Source organism: Formica exsecta, unplaced genomic scaffold, assembly GCF_003651465.1.
Source record: "Formica exsecta isolate Colony F162 unplaced genomic scaffold, ASM365146v1 scaffold62, whole genome shotgun sequence".
NCBI lineage: Eukaryota > Metazoa > Arthropoda > Insecta > Hymenoptera > Formicidae > Formica > Formica exsecta.
The window spans coordinates 660,994-681,042 of NW_021853381.1; the positions used below are offsets into that span (position 1 = coordinate 660,994).

At 33.2% G+C, this 20,049-nt stretch overlaps 1 protein-coding gene across 2 annotated transcripts in view; it reads right to left on the bottom strand.

Moving 5' to 3' along the window:
- Nucleotides 1–1,343: 1,343 nt before the first annotated feature.
- Nucleotides 1,344–20,049, bottom strand: part of LOC115242738 — a 35,881-nt gene continuing 17,175 nt past the window's right edge. For both annotated transcript variants that reach the window (XM_029819263.1, XM_029819262.1), the window contains one exon: nucleotides 1,344–3,352. In XM_029819263.1, the coding sequence (XP_029675123.1) occupies nucleotides 2,012–3,028 (1,017 nt within the window). In that variant the 5' untranslated portion in view covers nucleotides 3,029–3,352 and the 3' untranslated portion in view covers nucleotides 1,344–2,011. The remainder of the gene's footprint in view (nucleotides 3,353–20,049) is intronic.

The following is a 20,049-nucleotide window of genomic DNA, read 5'->3' on the forward strand; positions in this document are numbered from 1 at the left end:
TCGCGTCGATCGAACTTTATTCTGATTGGAGAACGTCTAAATGGTTTCCAATCTCGTTCGTCATTTCTCGGGGAAAAAGTAGCGTGAACGAAGATTTCCGCATCCCCCTCATTCGTGTTCCATGCCACATTCATTGGCCGACATTTTCAACTCTTGAGAGCATCGTAGACGCGCAATCTATTTTCGAACGTACGTCCCAGTTGAAAGACGTTCGATAAACTCTCTCGCGTACGATCGACAAACATATATCCGCAGCACTTAAAATGTGATATAATTATTGCGATTTGTTGGATTGCCAGAGATTGCAAGCAGAGAGGCAATCGCTATAAACGTATGACAGTGAAAGTGATTGTTTCCTGTTTATTATTCCTAAGGGACGCGTAACTATATGCCTGTTATATAACTATCTTACGCAACATGATTCTAATTAATGATGCATTTTTAGAAAGCAACAGATTATTACGAGAAAAGCGAAATGTAACATGTTTAATGAACCGCACGAAAATTGGATATAATCGCGCTTCAAGTTTTATGCGTCAAACACGAAACCAAAATTGAAACCATTAGCAGCGCCTTTAAATAAATTCGAAATGATCATTTCTACGAAGAATAAAGCATTCAATATTAATATTTTGTATCATTTTTACAAAGTAACTAATTTTTAAATCTCTGCAATCGATAAAGATTACAACATTAACATTTTATAATATTTCATAATTTTTATATACTTTAAACTTTCAAATTACATTAAATGTTTTTTCCCTTTTTTGTATTATGTTTATAAATGACAATCTTTAAACTATCGAACACATAACGTGTGTAAATGTAATACAATAACTGTGTATATATAATTGTCAGTTCAGTTGTATGATTATGTAATTGATGTATTATCGCAAGGAAGTAATAGTAATATTAAATGCATATTAATATGCAGAGCAATATTAATATGCATAACAAACGGAAAATATATATTTATTTATATTTGCATATCTGTAAAGCATATATACATGGTAATATATTTTAATATAACCAAAACGGGAACTATTTTCCTCATCAAAAAGCATCGAATTAATTCTAGATAGAGTCTGAAACATGCTCGATTCACATCACAAAGGAATGTTTCCCTGCGGCAAACACTTCTCTCGATCTTCTCTCGAGTGGCAAGAATATTTACATCTAACACTGGTGTAATGCTAACCCTTTGTCAAAACCAAATATTACATTATTAAAATCGCAATCCCTTCATAACAGTAAAAAATAACATTACGTCTTCTTCTTAATATTAATAAATCTTTAAATAAAAAACTAGGATGTTATTCTTTGGCAAATAAAGTTAAGAGTGATATTGATGTCTCACGATTTTAATAAAATAAAGAAACTTGCAAGAATTTTTTCTCTGTCTCTCAAAGAAAGAAATCCAAAATATTTTGTATCAAATTATCATTTCTTTAAAAATTGAAAGATTCTACTCTGAAACAAATAATAAATTTTGATTGTATTTATATCTGTAAACTATTTTTCACATACAGATGGTGGGAGGTCAACTGTAACAATATCGTTGCAATATTATGTGCAGCTGCATGGGTTTCCATTCACATATGATATGGATTATTCTACCAATTTAATTCATAATCATAATGAAATAATCATCCGCGTCGTAATATAATTCGCGTCCCGATGGATTATCACGATGTATATGATAAATATTAAATATTCCCACGTGTATATCCACGATATCAAGTAGCTGTGTTAATTACAACATTGCATATTATGTTCGGTTCTGCTTATCGGTTGATTTATTTGTTGTTTAGCCGAGACGACTTTGCGCGATGAATTTCTATTATTGATTTTCCCTCATTCCATTTCATTTTTATAAACCGACATACGGAGCCCGGAAAGATTAACGTGAAAAATAATGAAACAAGAGTGGATCGCCTCGAGCGGTATTACCTCAAAAACACCGACCACACAATGGCAAAACAGAGGAGAGGAAATTCTATCATTCAACTACTCACTCTAAAAAGACCTCGGATTCGCTTCGGGGCAACACCAACCTCGGCAATACGATGGCCTTCTTGCGCCTGCTCTTGAGCGTCTGCGCCGAGAATTGAAACTCCGACGTTTGCATGGGCAAGTGCGGGCTCAGGATCGTGATCTTGCGATCGCTGCCACCCGGGCTGGTCAAAGAGAATATGTTGGACGGCGGCGGCAGACTTAGATGCTGCGGTAGCTTTCTCTCAAAGCCGGTATTGGCGAAAAGGCCGCGTCTGACCTCGGCGTTCAGACTCTCCTCCCGATGCAGGTTCTCGCTGCTCTTCGACTCGACCGTCACGATTTTGCGCACGTCCCTCGTGGACGACGTCAGAAAGCTTCTGTAATGGCCCCTTGAAGACGAACCCATGTGCATTTCCGAGGACAGCGACTCCATTGATTTGGAATCCTCGCTGTAGCGATCGTCGGCGCTCAAAAAGTTCCTCGACGATCGCAGACTCTCCATCGATCTGGCTGTCACTTGGCTACCAACACCACTGGTCGTCAACAGATGCTGCTGCTGCTGTTGCTGTTGCTGGCGTTGTTGTTGCATCTGCAACCTCGAGATGCTCTTGATTTCGGGTTCATACTCCTCTTGGCTAGAGCTGGACTGCGGGCTGCGAGTCGTCATGAAAAAGCCCAGCCGCGAGCCGATATATTTTGAGTCGTCGCTTACGCGAAGAGACGATGATGTCGCTATCTTTTTGCGCGTCATCGAGAATTCGGTGTCGTCCGGAACGTCCAAGGAGTGACGACTCCTCTCGCATATCCTGCGCATCCTAATCGGCGCGTCTTCGTCCTTTGGCAGATTCTCAACCTCGTTCTCGGACGCGCATTCCATCGTGTCGGAATCTTCTTTCTCGGCCGATTCTTGGGCTCGCAAGATCTGACGGTTAGTCTTGGATGTAAATTTTCGAGAGGATGAAGCAATTCTCGTGGTGAGTCGGTTCACCAGCGTGACAGCCTCGCGCATGTCCTCGGTATCGTCTTCGTCCATCTTCGATGATTCGCTAAATTGCTCAAGAAAGACGGACGAAAGCCTGTTAGGGCTGAATTATAAGAAGAATGAAACAGCCTCCTCCGTGACGTTGTCTGGAGAAGATTGTCGGAAAATTATTCGCGGGCGGTTAATCCGGCGGGATTAAACTCGTCCGTCTAGACTTTCCAGACGACGCGCTCGGATCGTCAAATTTTCAAGCAATTCGCAGTTCCAGCAGATCTTTCTGTCGTCACATAGAAACGCACCGTTCCCGGCATTTCTTTTTTCTCAGCTGCATCGCGTGTTCCATCTACGCGATCTTGCCGCTTAAAAGTCAACAAGCTGAAAATCAATGATATTCTTCAATATTTCTGGGACAATTTCAATTTATTTGAAGTACTTGGAGCCACTTTCGACGTTATTTTGCATTGAACTTCGATCACTTCAATTAATTCCATTAACAATTCTAAATGGCATCATGGAATCAATAAATAATTTTCAAACATTTTGTTGTCGAATCTATCATATTTGATTCCTAAGCCTTATTTCCTTGTAGTAGAAATTATATTAAAAAAATGATATCAATATTTTAAATAAAATAACACAGGTTAATAAATATCTTTAAATATTATGCAAATATGATAAAAAAAAGTGAGGTCAAAATTCAAACGTGTAAAAGGAAAATTTGACTGTCAATAGCTACCTTTACAAAAATTTTCACCGAATAAAAAAACTCGTCGCCAATACCTGAATATCTCGTAGCGACTGTGCAATTTTTTCGATCATGAACAAATTGATTGAATCGGGACTAGGTACGCCAAAATTCAGTTATTTTTTCATGTTGCAAAGCCAACTAAAATTGTGCAAAAAATCACCGTATTTTAGAAATTTTATCCTACAGTCTGTGAAAATATTATTACCTATTTATAAAATGGTCACAAAAGACTGATTATATTCCAGACAAAATTGCACGATTTACGAATAATCTAGCGTAATTCGCGATTTAAACTCGACTATTCTTTCGACAAAAAATATTGATATAAAATATCCTCGTAAATAAAAAAAAGCAAACAAAAAACAGATGACTTGCACCATCAGCAAATTCGAAACGCAAACTGCAAATATTTTTATTCCCAAATGGGATTTCATTTTTTTTCGCGGAAGATTACTCGTACATGCCCGACATGAGTATCGATTTTCTCATAAATTCAATTAGCGGGAACGATTGTAATTCCGCATGGCCAGTTTACAACAAAATCGCGTGCTACCGACATAACTTTCCGAGAGCTATTTCTCTGTATTAACCGCAACATTTATAGTTTCCGCAAGAGTTACTACGTCAACATCGCGAAATTCATGGATTAAAGCATCCGTACAGGAGAAGATATAATTCCCCGGGTACGCGGAACCTCGCTTTGAAGTAGCTCGTGCAATTGGCGTGCATGGCCGTGCAAGCAAGAATTCGATACGAGCTTGCGACAATAGTCGACGATAAAGACAATGGGCACAATGGGTGCACTGCGGTAGAATTATTCGATTGCATCCCCCTTTAAGTTGAACGTAGCATCTGGCTTTAGCAGTCGCGTCGTATAAATGAGAAACGATCGAATGCTTCACGAGGCAATTATTACTACTTTTAGAATTCGTAACAATCAGCGGGGAATGATTTTCTGAGGAGAAACGTCTCAGGCATATTCTCTTTTCCGTCTATATGATATAGCGTAATACATTTGTTTAACAACATAAGAATTTCCGGATTTGTTTCAATAATACACAGTTGGAAAACTTATGCTTCCCTTTTAAAAAACATGACAATTGAAATTTTTGTGTTAAATATTTAACACATATGTTAATTTGATATATTGCTTTTGTGTTAATTCAATTCAAATGTTATATTATTAAAACAGCTGGAAAAAAAAATGTAAAAATAACACAATGTGACAGAATTTATCAGTTAAAATTTACAGAAAAAAATGTTGATTTTATTCTATAATAGGAATGAGAGTGACTACAGATCATCAATAACTTTTTTTCTAAGTTAAAGTTATCGTTAAAAATATGTTGATTTTATACAAAATTTATTTCAAATTACTATAAAATTCGCATTCATTTTTTTTTGTGTTGAAATATTAACATAGTATTAATGTCACCATTTAACATATCTATATTATGTTAAATTAATGCAAAAATTTGTATGGATCGTTTGGAATATGCGACATATGTTAAATTTAACACAAATTTTCCAACTTTGTAAATCTTTCAGACAAAAAAAATTTCCACGATTTACTTTACAAATAAAGGTGAATAACGCGGGACATTACTCGCCTACGGACGTACTAAATCAAGATATTAAGAATCGCGTAGCGTGTAAATCGCATTAATTAATGCATGCGAGCGTGCGCATAAATTATTTCTATGGGTAGTAAATGTAACGTTGTAATCGGGGCAAACTGCATAACGTAGTTTAAAGTAAATGAATTTATTCCGCACATTTATCAAGCTAATTGTCCAGCTCGCATCGGATAATGAGTAATATTGAGCGGATTGAATCACGCTGCGCAAATCGAACAATTAGGCTGGTAAGCGCGTCGAATGTAAAGATCTTGACTGCAATTTCGGTCGAGTGGGCGCTTACAGCCCCATAATTGGACATAGTAATAGTAGTGGTAGTGTAACGAGCAATTTCGAATCTTCGAAACAAGTTTTGTCAACTCTATTACGCCGCGGCACAAACGGAAGTTGATCCGATGGCTCGATTCTACAAACAAACTACCAACTGCAGATTAAAAACAATACAAATCTAAAATAAAATCGTGTAAAATTTAAACAATTAAAACTAAATAGCAAAAATTCTATTATTTTTTTTAATTACAAAAATTTATTTGGCGAGTTTCAAATTTAGTTTTTAGTGTGCTTGCGATGCTTTTATAAAGCCATTTTATATGCATATCTTTTCCATTCTAACGATCTTTAAGTCGCAACTACATAGTAAATCTTTATTATCGTATACAAAGTTATAATTCGTTTCCAGAGATCGATTTACGTTGAAAATTGTTTACCTATGTATCTCTAACTATGTCGAAAGTGCACCGATGCCGCCGCTTTTAGCAGAGATCGGCCGGTTCTTTTGTAAATAGCTGCCAAGAAATTTTGCCAAATATTTGCGAAACTTTTGGATATCTATATCAAAGTACGGCTCAGACAACCTTCGTTAATTTAAAAGCGCACCCAACACGTTGGTTAAATATTCAATATTTGATAGGGCGTTTCTGAAATTTCAAAAAGAAATTTCTCTCTCCAATGCATACAATACATAAATCTCAAATAAATCGTCGATTCACTTATCGCATCCGTATTTATTTTATTTTATTTTTAGAATGACGCGTATCGGACATTTGAGAATTTATCTTTCGGGCACAATGCCTTTTCACCTTAATACTGAAGTTTCGAGATTTCATGCTTTACCCGACTTTTTTCGCGTTTTATACGAGATTTCAGTGTTCTTCCCTTCGCTGATCGTGACACATGACACGGGTGTGTTTAATCTTGTAAACGGGATTAGCACGATGCCGCCGTAGCTCTAATGGAAAAATAGTTTCCGTAATTGGACACCGTATCGTGAAAGCGCCATTTTTCCGGGCTGATCCTTTATTCTAAACTATCAAGGGCGCCCACGTTGAAACCATTCAAGCATATCTACGCTGCAGATTATGTGGCCGATTGCACGCGAGGCTTTACCAGCATTTTACTTATCGATCGCACTCTCACGTTGCACAGTGAGCTTTCGTGAAATCGTTGGTGGTGAAAATTTCTGTGTGATGTTCGCTAGAGTATGCGTCTACTATTATTGCGATAAAATCGGAGATCTAGCAAAATCCTGAAATTATCATAATACCGAGATATTACGATTTGCATTATCGATGCACCCGATATTACTGATGTGTCATATGCGATAATTGATTAAGCGCAGAAATTTTAACTGATCGTGTTTATATTAGAAGATAAGCATCTGATGATTAAAGTATTAAAATTGATGACTAAAATGTCACAAATAATAATGTGAAGCATATCACACATGCAATTCATCAATTTCCGGATCGAGCATCTTGTGAATCACATAAATAGTATAAATACATTTATTATTAACGGGAAAAATATTTTGTAAAATATAAATACATCGATATTATTATTAAAGACGCCAGAAGCATCTAGTAACCTATCACGAACTGTATCCAAGTCGTCATGTAAGCTGTACCTTGTTTATACAAGCGAGTCACGTGCCACAATCAGACGCGATTGCGTCTCATCCCGAAAGCGGATCATATCCGTTCTCAGGGAAGATAGTACGAATTTCTACAGATACGTGATAACCTTGTTCTCTACATATAATGAAGCTTAAATGAATAGCCGACCCGGTAATTCCTCGAAGAGTAATGACGCATACGGCTGATACTACCGGGCGCGAAATTGTTCGCGATGTTTCGCCACATATGAAACACACATATTATGTACACGGCAAGGCTACACGTTATCCATGCGATCCCGTTGGGCACAAACACGCTACTTCCGGCGGAAACCGTTTGTCGGACGATATAACGACCTCATCGATTCCAACAATGCGCCAGCTGGTTCACCTAGATTAGGCGGGTTCTAGGTCAAACGGACTGGATTCGGCCAGGATTCATCACGGAACCACGCGATCTTGCAATTTCGTTCTGGCGGCAGACCATGAAGTGTTTCATCTCGAACGTGTCCATTTTAATAGAATCGAGCGTGGGTGGTCGTTTTTGCAAATATTTTTCCGGTGGTAATAGCGAAAAAGCCAGCTTCACGCAAATAAATGGTTTTTCTATACAGTTTTTTTTAATAGATTGTATAATCGTTTTAAAAAATTTATGCAACGTCCATCGCTCCATGACGTAAAAAATAACTGTTGAATGTTTTTACCTTCGAATATATTTTTTTATGTCGAGTATTCTATCAATGAAAACGCGCGACTTGCAATCGAAAGTATCTTCTCGAAGGATTTCGATTGATTAAAAATTCTCCGCGTATGTTTGTGTAATGTGTTCGTCAAAATAAAATTTCACAGAATCTGTAAATCAATTTAATTTCTCTATATGGTAGAAAAAATTTAATAACAAAACTGTCGAGACGGTTGAAAGCTTGTTTACATTAATGTACATTTAAATAAGAAGTTTCGCTTAAATAAGAATATCTGTTTATTCACAAACAATTGGATAATTGTCTTCAATATTTATTATAATATTCATGATAGTAGAAATACATCTAGCTATGTTTCTCATATAATTTAATTTTTAACTTATTTCATATATATTCAAAAAAATTCAAAGAGAGAGAGAGAGAGAGAGAGAGAGAAATATGCACCGTTATATTATATACATATAAAATAAACCAAAGTAAGAAAATTATTCAAAATAAAACCAGAAGAAATAAATCAACAATAAATTAACAATTGTAATAAAATGACAATTTATATTCGCGTATTGTAATATTCTTCCAATACACAGACGTATAAAAGAGCAACCACTGAAATTAAATATAAAATCAATAACAATTCCATTCCCAATAAAATCAGACGATTTTTCACATTGACGTGTTGTTCAAACTATTACGACACGTGTATAAATAATACAATGGCGCGTATGTATGCATCGATGATAGGAATACTGGTGTGGAATACAAGTGTTCAAGTCTGTTTATAATATCCCCGAAAAACCAGCAGTGCAAAAATCAGCTCTACAATTCCCACATCTTGTACATTTATTTATACATATCCATTCTGAAATATATATTATCCTATCGGATAAAGTCACAATGATACAACAAGCGAAACCGTAATTATATATATAGGTATATGCATGTACATCGTCCGGCACGTTTGTGTCTCACATTTCAGCGCGTTTAAAGTTAAAAGTCTTTGAAAAAAAAGCTCCGGAATGTCACACAATACGAGAACGAAAACCGGAAACGATTGCATAAAAGCTTATACGGCTGCTTTCGTGCACAACGTGTCATCGGTATGGTTTCATTAATTAAACACATCACACTCGCGTTATGCAGTAAGCTTGTAGCAGCATCACGCGCACATCAATCTCTCTGATTTCGATCTAAAATTACGCACTAAATCACGGTATCGTTAACGGGTTCCGTGTAATTAACAGCGGTCGATGCAATACAAGCAGCGGCAAGTAATATTCTATCACGCATTCATCGCGTATACTTACGGATATTTTCCGTTCTGTTCGCATGTATGTCTGTCAATACAGTTTCATGGAAGTTAAAAAATTTTAAAATGCTTATATCAATTTTTTCTAATAATATTAAAAATATGATATTTAAAAAATGTTATTTAATATGTAATATTAAATATAATATTTCTCTAATATAAAAATAAAAAATAAATTTTGATTCGTTCTCTTAGAAAAATCTAAATAGAAATGATATCAAGAATAATATGTTAGAGGTACATAAGGTGTATAAAATATTTAAGGATACACTTCTCATAGTATTTATATTACTTTCCGTAGCAAATTGATCTCTATAATAATATTGTATATTTTTTTATTTACATTTGGATTTCTAAACCAAATTAACTGAATGAAACTTTAAATTTTTTTTTCATACGTATACTATGTGCACTATAAGTGATACTTTAGTATTTAATAAATTTCAGGTGTTGTCATAATATTCGTTAATATACCTATGTAATCCCATTTTTTTTTTCATTTTTCGAGAATGAATTTTCTTTATTGCGCGAATTTTTCATACGTATTTAACGGCTTTCATACATATTTAATGGCCCTGATATCATTACTTGAACTTTGTTAATGCAATAGTGTTTTGTATAGTTTCCAAATATAATTATAAAAGCATTTTCGTCATTTGTCTTCTTTCTAACTATTTAACAAGATATTTGTCCAATATTCCACTGCTGTTTTAAAGAGAACTGCAATCATTCATTAATTTTATCTCGAAAATAATTTGCACGCGATGAAGAGACAGTTAATCAGTTTCGCAACTTTAGTTTTCACTGTCGACAAATGGTAATTTTATTCCATTCACTCTGACCCGAATAGAAAATTTACAACAAATTCGTGTTACAATCTGCTGAATAAAGCGATGCGTTATAATCGCTTATTTTACTCGTTTCAATCGATGCTTTAAATATATCGGCTTTTGATATCGAAATATTTGTATTTTTTTTTAATGATATACGTATACATCCATTTCCGTGCATCTGTATTAATTTTTCATAGGTACAAAAATGCATTATTTAAAAGAATAGCGAAGACCACACTTTTATACGTTCTATTGTTACACCATGTACACAAAATCATACGGACTGGCTGACAACGTCAGCATTCGAGAACACGATGTCAGTTATGGAAATGGTACGCAAATATATAATACTTGAAAAAAATATTTTCATATCCATAGAAGACCGGAATAAACTTGTTTATCTCGTATGATGCTCAAAATGAAATTTTAATCAAACTTTTGATGCGTTACCTTATATCACGTAATAATACGCAGCGGTTTCGTCGATAATACCTATATAGGCCGATTCATAATCGGTCTCTTAGCAACTTTGCTCAAAATAAAATACGTGAAGTTTATATTACCAGAAATAGAGAGTGGCGACGAAATGCCGGATATTTTCTTGACAGATATCTTCCGATTTGAACCGACGAATGTGCTATTTGCAGCCGTCTAACACAACTTCACCTAAAATCTCTTCCAGCGGCAAGTTATTGCAATCGATAGGTGCTCCTACGGTATCATTCTTTGCTTTCAAAGTAAATGATATATACTTTCGTACATTTCGCTTTTTTAAATTCCGTTCCTTTTATAAAATTCGATTTCATATCTCATGTGTCGCATCAAGAAATGTATACAATAAAACATATTTTTTGGTATGCGTATAAATCTTTTCAAAAAATTGTATATCTAAAATTACTCTATATAAATAACTCTATTTATATCTTATTCTTTCTTTATAAATAGCAGCTGATGTGCATATCCAACTTTCGGGCAATTTTCGAAAGGAATATTAAATTAAAGTCAATGATAACATCATAATGGATAGAACAATCGAGATTTCGATTCACGAAATTACATGGACTCCTATTCAACTTCAAATATAAAGCCATAGTATCACAATGGAATGGAGGAAATAGTACGAAAAATTGCGTTCTGTCGGTACACTCTTAGCCGAGCATAAAGCATTTCCTAACTCGATTATAGCGGTAATGAGAGGTATAGAGGTAGTTCAAAACTTTATACGATACTGTCGTGAATTGTGCAATATCGTAAAATGCGAACGTTAGAAGAAAACTAGCAGACTACATTTTAATCAATTTACAATAGGGTAATAAAAGATTCTGCAATGTCGAAGTTACTTGAAAGCAGTAAATCATAATTAATTTTAGATATCCGAAATTAATTAATCCCAGAGCGCCTTTTAATTTTCTGTCTAATTTGGATTATATATTCGTAAGAGGATTATATATTCGTAAAAGGAAGAAGAGAAATAATTATCAAAGTTTCGCCTAAGAGTTGTCTTACGTTTTATTGATATGCCTGAGATATTTAACTTGCTTCATTACGCTGAGTTCTTTCGAACGAGAGAATTTTTTCATGAGACGAGAAAATAGTAAATTGCACAGGCAAGTTGCACGTGAAACACAAAGGGAATCACGTGCGTGTCATCAGCCATAGCGAAAGTTTTCTCAACATCGGAACATACTACGCGAAGTCTGGAGATTTAACAACCTGCATGAAATTAAAAAAAACAAAAAAAAACACAAACTGCAATTTCCGCCATATTGTGTGCTTTATTTTTATATTATCCTCTTATTATTTGCTAAGAATTATATTTTATTATATATACATATTAGATTTCTAATTTTATTTATAAAACTTATATTATCTTTCTAAATCTTTGTATAAATTCTCACGAGAGAGAGAAAGAGAGAGAAATTTTTTAAATGCATGCCATATGACAGTCATTCAAAAACGAAAAATAAAACTTCCTCAAAAAGTAAAATGAAATCCAATTCAGGCACAAACTGTACCTACGCACGTGGCGTTACTTTTATACGTGAGCGCAATAGCGATTGGTTGCCAGGAAGTGAGAAACAGACGGAAATCTCCCGAGCATAGTTTCAGTTGTAGAAATAAAAAAGAACCTCCAAGGATAACTTTATTCCGGAAATGTATAACTATCGTACAAAAATAAAAGACATTTTGAACGTGATGTAATAGATTCTCTAATGAGATAATTTCTTTTGTTTAATACCCAGACGTAATAAACGTTATTTAACTTGATACTCTCCCCTTTCCCTATTTAAATTTTCTCAGCACATATTTCCTTCAATTAAGTTTCATGTCAATAATATTCGATATATATTATAAATAACTATCATTCTCTCTGATATTTGAAGTCATGTTAATTAAAATAAAAAATGTGAGATATGAGAGGTCAATTGGCAGCGACAGGTCTGTGATTTTTGACGTATTGATTAAAATTAATATGCCGTCGGTGCACTTGAGCCCTATCTTAAAATCTCAGCATCGCGGAATAATCTACATAATGAGAAGACCAGAGAAAAGAAAGGATTTTCAGTTTTTTCGGAAAATCTAATCTCTAGTCATATTTATGAAATAATATAATTTATATACTTGAATATTGTTAAATATATTAATAAAGATTAATTTTTAGAGATTAGAAATCTCTTGCATTCTCAAGTTTAATGGACCATTTCCGTGCATGTTAAGCATATTTCTCTTACTTGCATCGATGATATTTTACGTAATTTATTGAACGACAAAATTCCGAATACATTCTCGAGGATAATTAATCGTGGGAGTCTCTGAACGGATATTAAACCGTACTTTAAATCTCTGGAGAAAATAGGTCGAGGAAATTTGACTTATGTTTGTTTTAAAAATCACGCGCTCTCAAGTACCACGATGTATCATAAAAATGATCGTTACGATCCTCGTTAAAGGCCGAGGGACTTGCGATCTCCTGCATATAAAAGGGTCATGGGAAATATATATGCAAGCTTTATAGACACTCGATTCGAGTGGCGAATGAATCTCGAGTGGGAAACAAACGTTAATTGTCTGCTAATGTCACGTAAAATTCACGGAGGAGTTTTATCCTTCAACATCCCAAGTAATTGTTCGCAACGACATGTAACATGCTTGAGAAACGTATCATCCGCATTCTGTTTTGATGTTCTTTCCAGTTATAAATAAGTGCACTTAAAGTGGATCAGCCGTCTCTTAACACGCTCGAGGGAGCAATTCTTCGGAAGCTGCTCGTTTTCTATGATATCGCAAATCTTGGCGCTCAGCCAATATTGTACTGTACATCATCTCAAATAAGACAGCGCGAGAATGAAGGTGCGAGATAGAGCGTCAAGAAAAATAAAGGAAAAAAATACAGAATATAAGAGAGCGCGCGGTCGACTTTTTAAAGTTAGACTTTCTAATGATGCCATTTCTGGGTTGGAATTTGAAATTCATACCGCGTCGCATGAATCGCACATGTAGAGAAAATATGTTACAACGACAACGATCGTTAGAGAATTATTTCCCGTTACGAGAAACGCATGCAGAGAAGAAATCAAGTAACGGTATAAATTATTTCATAGACGTAAGAGACTTGTTTCAGAAAGACATGCGTGAACTCTACTCTTCCATATAGCATTCTTTCAAGAAAACGAGAACTGATTTTATTACAATATTGCGTAAACATGTAAATATTATGAAGAATTCTTAAATGAGGTAGAAAATATAATAAAAGAACAATTTTTTTTGCGGAACAAAAAGATTAACTGTCAACGATATCATATAAAATTCTTTCGCTTGACATCTATTCTTTGTATTAGATACAAAATAAAGGCAGAGGTAGACTCGGGTAATTGGAGCGGCTTATATGTATATATGTCATGTCGAAAAGTGAATACCATTAATCCCCTCAGCGCATTTGATAGAAAATCCAAAGGGACTGCCATTCCTATATAATCATTTACTACGATCAACTAAGCGGATGATGGTCAATCTATGGGTTTCCGACGCGAAACAAATCATATGATACGATTATCATTATCGATCATCGTTGATCAACGTTAATCTGCAAATAATATGTATTATTAGATAAAACTACAAACGTTAAACATATTCGAAAGATGTAAACTTATCTTTCTTCTATTTTTCTACAAATAATTTACTATATATAAAAAAATATATTTAATAATATAATTTATGCTTTTTCGACAGCCAAATATCTATATGTCAAGTCTTCAATTTTATATAATTTGAACTTAATATATTTTCGAAAATTTAAATGTATGAATTTTGAAATTAAATTAAAAATGCGATTTTTTATAATATTTAATTAAATAATAATTCTTTTCATTATGATAAACTTCACATGAATAATGCGCATTCTGTATTGCCATTCAATGAAAACTGCTCCTAATAAAGACGATGATATTTTCAGAGTAACAATGAGTGAAATATAAAGAAGTTAAATACGAATTCATTAACGGCATCAGCAAGGCATACTAATAATAAAGTAAAACTCCCGTTGAGTTTTACGTTAATTAGAAACTGGAACACACTTATGATGAAAGCATCGCGAAACGTATTCAAAAGGGTAAATAACGTATTTATCTTGATTTCATTAATTTTGATCTCACGGCAAAGAAATAAATAACTATGTTTACTCAAAAATTCCTCTGTATATATGTTATATGTGACATTATATAAAATTATACATTATATAAATTAATTGCTAATTCATATATAACATATTTATGTAATATTTCGATAAGAATTACGTGTGACATTTATATTATATATATTTTAACACCAAACCTTGATTTAAACAATCTAAATTGATCATCACATTAAATAAAATAAACAATATAATTGAAGCATTTAACTAAAAGCGATGTCGTAATTGAGTGAACCGCACTATTCACGTAAATGATGAAAGGATGATGTAACTATACCAGCCTAAGTTTCACAGACATGTGGTGCCTCTGACATATTCATTGTCGTTAACATAACATTGTCTCTATAGTCGGCTCGTTAATTAATCTTGCAATTGTGCCGCAAAGCGTAGTCAGTATTTACGCAAATATGATCAATATTCTGTCCAAATCGTGTTAACAGCAGATTAAATTTTGTGCAGATTTATATTCGTACATTTATAATGCATATCATATCTAACGTTAGTAATATCTTAATATCAAAAATGTTCCTCGTCGGAAAATACTCTTTTTGTTCTAAGTTTTCATAAAACGCACGACTTTGATATTTAATATCACAAATGGATTTGTTCTCGACAATGATTTTTAGTTATATAATTTTATCTCCAAATGGCTTTCTCATTAAAATTGTATCGAATCACATATTATTTGAATATGAATAATAAAATGGTATTTTACGATATTTTATTTTTAAAATGCCTTATTTTATAAAACAGTCAGCACATGCTTTATAATTACATTCATGTTTCCCGTTGACATTTCCTGATCTTTTCTTCCTTTCATCATTCGTACTTCCTTCTGATTATTGTATCCGCGTTAAATTACCTCATTGATTTATATGACTATGTCATATAAATCAAAGAAAAATTCCATCGAAAAATATGAATAAAGATGGGAAGATATAAATTGCTAGTTCGATATAATAATAATCTGCCTAGATGATTTGACTTGATTAAAGTTTAAAAAAATAAAAAATAAAAAATATTTCATACGTTAAATGCGTAAGATTTTACATATTAAAATTTTTATAAAAAGAAAGCCATCAATAAAAAATACAACAGAGAATCGTGATAAAACGGACAACAATGGACGCGTGAATACGGAAACAATATAAATTACTTTTGTATATCTCTTAAACGATAAACCTTCGAATGAAATATTCAAACAACTACGTCCAACTTATTTTTGATAACTCTTGAAAGGATTTAGGCCGTTTCGTATTACCTGTGTGTTCCCGCGCTTTTATAAGACAATTAGCTCGGTTGTACTCCGCAATTTGAAATTGAAACCGTCATCGAAGCGTAATGGGCTACTAGAAACGTCACGCTTACACGATATCCAATTACAAGCGTTACTGTTATTCAGGGATCGGATCACTGAATGAATCGACGTAAACACGAAGAGCGACCAGTCAAACTGACTGCTTTTGTGGAAAAGTTTCATAGATATGTAGGGTTATAGTTCACTCGAAATTGCAGGCAGTGCGACGTAGAAACACACCTAAATTGCATCGCGTGGATTATTGTAATATAACAATTGATTAGTAATTAGCAACTTGTCATGTCTTTCGTGGAATGTTTACTGATTGTTAAATGACAATTAACTAATAATTAGTGCAACATATCGTACCTCGAAATGTCTGCTTATTGCTTCATTGTACTAAAAGAACACCTGCGTTTTACGTAATCCTCTTATACAATTTTACAATAAAAAAAGAAAATATTTAAAAAAAATAATGAAATAATTTTATTAAATTGTAATACTTCACGAAAGTATTTTCAAATTAAAATTTATCAATAAATATCTTGAAACCTGTAAAGGTTTGAGACATTTTGTATATAAGAACGCAAATGTGTTTCCATCAATCGATTGAGAGGATTATAAGAGCGATTAAACGATCCGCGCCAGCTTGTATGCAAATATCGCGTCATGTAACCACACATTGGATTTTATACTGACACCATTCGCTAATATCGAATAAGAACTTCATGTATATATTTTCGCATCCGCGTTGGTAAATTTATACTCCGCTTTTATCCTTTTATTAGCGTAAATCTTCCGGTGATCCTGATCCTGTCTCATCACGTCGGCAGAAAACTTCGCATAAGTCTGAAGAGGACGAGAAATATATCAGTTATGTAATATGTAACGAACTTTTTAATCAAAAACTTCTATCGTTGATCGTGGAAGTAGTTGCCAGCACATGCGTCTCTTTCTCATTAGCATAATATCCTTTAATCTGACAGGAAATCGAGCAGCATAGGCATCAGGAGATCATAAACAATCGCGCTATGTGCAATCGGGATTAAAATGATTCTTCTCCGACAGCGTTCCTCGCGCGAACAGGAAAAAATTAAATAAATTATGAGATAATATTTTATGTAGAAAAATATATAAGAAAATGCGATTTGCTTGTCGGCGAATATCGAAGCGACGTAAAAATATGAAAAATTATTTTATATCTATATTCGCATATCGGGTAGTTATGCGAATGCCATTAGATGTAAGATAAGAGGCACAGAGATCGCATGTGGTAATTTTATTGTCTGGCATACTATTTGTATGCATAATAAATATATATCAGCAAAAAGACGAATTGACAACAAGAATTGTGACAGACACTAGATAAGATAACATAACGAAAAAGCACACGCAATTATTATTAACTATAGTTCGACGTTAACTTTGACGTAAACTCTTATTCAAACTTTTAATCAAATATATTTTTATTAATTAGAAAATATATTATATGTTTAATTATTTTTAATAATTACAATAAATTCCACGGATAATCTTAATTCAATGCTTAATTTAATACTGAAATATTTAATACTGAAAATTAAAAAACTGAAATAAACGAGACAGCTTTTATTGGTAAGGAAAAATAGACTTGAAATATTAGAGAAAGATACTCCATATAAAATATTTAATTTCAATGGCATTGTATAAATAATAATAAAACAGTGAAATAAATAAAAAAAGCACTCCATTCCTCAATAGTATTTTCAATGCGTAGGTTTCATCATCGGTTTTCGCAAAAAGCAACAGCTGTCTTCGCATAATGAGCAAGCTTAAAGCACGTATCTGATCATCAAACAGCAGCCGAGTTTGTCGAAGCCGAGTTGATTCTAGCCATTAGAGTGCCATGCATTGGGTTCATCCACTAGCAGGATTAATTGCATCTTCCGCAAACACGGGCATCGTCACGGCACTAGTGCTTACGAATCATTATCGTAAAATCCGAGTCGAGAATAGCAAACTATTCGCAAATAGTATAAAAATTGTGTATTAAGAGAATTGTATAAATACAATAAAATTAGATGACCCTATTCTTTTTTGATATTATGTAATAATATAAACGTTTCAAGCCAGTATTTTTATCGATGTCATAATATCATATAAATCAGACTTTCTGACACGTTTGGCGATTTATATAATTTATAATAATTCGAATAAATGAATGGCGCGAAACAAAATTATTAATTACACTATAATCACATTTCAGGAAATTGTAAGTTGCAAGTTGGCGAATTGCTTTCGCAGTATATTGTGATTAATTGAAATTCCAGTTCTAAAACTGTTCTAAAAGTCGTCGGAAACGAGCGACTGCGAAATATAACCAACAATTGGAAGAGACCGACTGACAGCATTCCCGACGCGGCGTCACATGAATTCCATCGAGAGGTGATATCAAGAGCCAGATGTTCTCATGCATGAAACAAGTTCTATCTAGATGAAATAAACGTAATAAAGGCAAACCGATATCATTGAATATTAATTGAATATTTTACACACACCTAATATACCTAATATATTATTTAATTAACCGAAGAGAACAGATAATTTTTTTACGTATCTTCTTATTAATTCCATAATAATGGCTTATTAATTGCTTTGTATATGTTGTCAATATATTCTTATTACTTCAACTTCTTCTTATTACTTTCACTTTTCTCATATCTCTGTGCGTTAAATATTAATTCATAACTTATTTTATTACACTAACAAAAAGGGTCAAAGAAAACCAAAAAAATAATAATTTTTTAATTCCGATTGTATAGTGCGTTTGCTTGCTATTTCCTGACATATTCAATTTTCGTCAAATTAAAATATTACTAATAATAAATTATGCTAATAATAGACACAATTCGTGGCAAATACTTATTTACAATTAATGGTAAATGAAGTCTCCGATTATAAAATCTCGTTATATTGTCTCTGCCTAACTGATGAAATTAGGTTATGAAACAAATATTTCATTATATTTAATTTCATTATGCAAATTAGTATTTTACATTTTTTCTATCTTTTTCTGTTATTTTTATATGCGTGTAGCATGTCAAAATATATCACTCTTATCACGCTCAGTATATTTAATCATATCTAAAATTGTATAATATATGAATACATAAGTGGTAAGAATATACATCGTGTGAAATTAATCATTAAATAGCTGACTGTCAAGCACGCGTTTTTTGCACGTCCATAATATATACGGTTAATAATAATTGATGATATAATGCACGATGAACACAGGAATCAGCGAAGAGAGATATCAGAATGATAAATGTATTTCGAAAAGTCCGAAGAGTACGCTCTTGATATAATTAATTACGATTATGCAATAGGATAAACAAACCCATTTTTTATAAAATAAGAATTATTACACATCAACGCACCTCGTGTGGAATGTAATCCTTCAAAAGTGACGATTATCCACTGACCTTTTAACATTAATGTGTATAGGGATAAAGATATCTTTCTTACAGAGCTCCTGCTTCTAGTACATAAATAAATTGCACATGTGTGTAAGAATACAGCACTTTGTATTTAATAATCTACTCGAAAAAAAATATGTATATAAACACAAATTATTTCGTATGTTTCTTCCATAAAAAAATATTCTCCGATATCTCTAATATGCTTTTAATATGCTGAATTTGCATTTTTCATGAAAATGCGATATTAATTACATAAATCGAGATATTTTTCTGATCTTGATATGAAACATGTCTTTTAAAACAAACTCAATCTGACAGCAGCTTAAAAAAAAAGGTAGGCAATATAAATTCTCAAATGGATAGATTGACAAAGTAATTTACTAAATGTTCAGTGAGACGATTGTCAATAATGGACAATCAATGGATTCGTTACAACTTCTTTTAAAATTGTCGCAATGTAAAATTGTTTACTGAAAGTCTTATCGAGCAGAATTTTCCACATATCTCA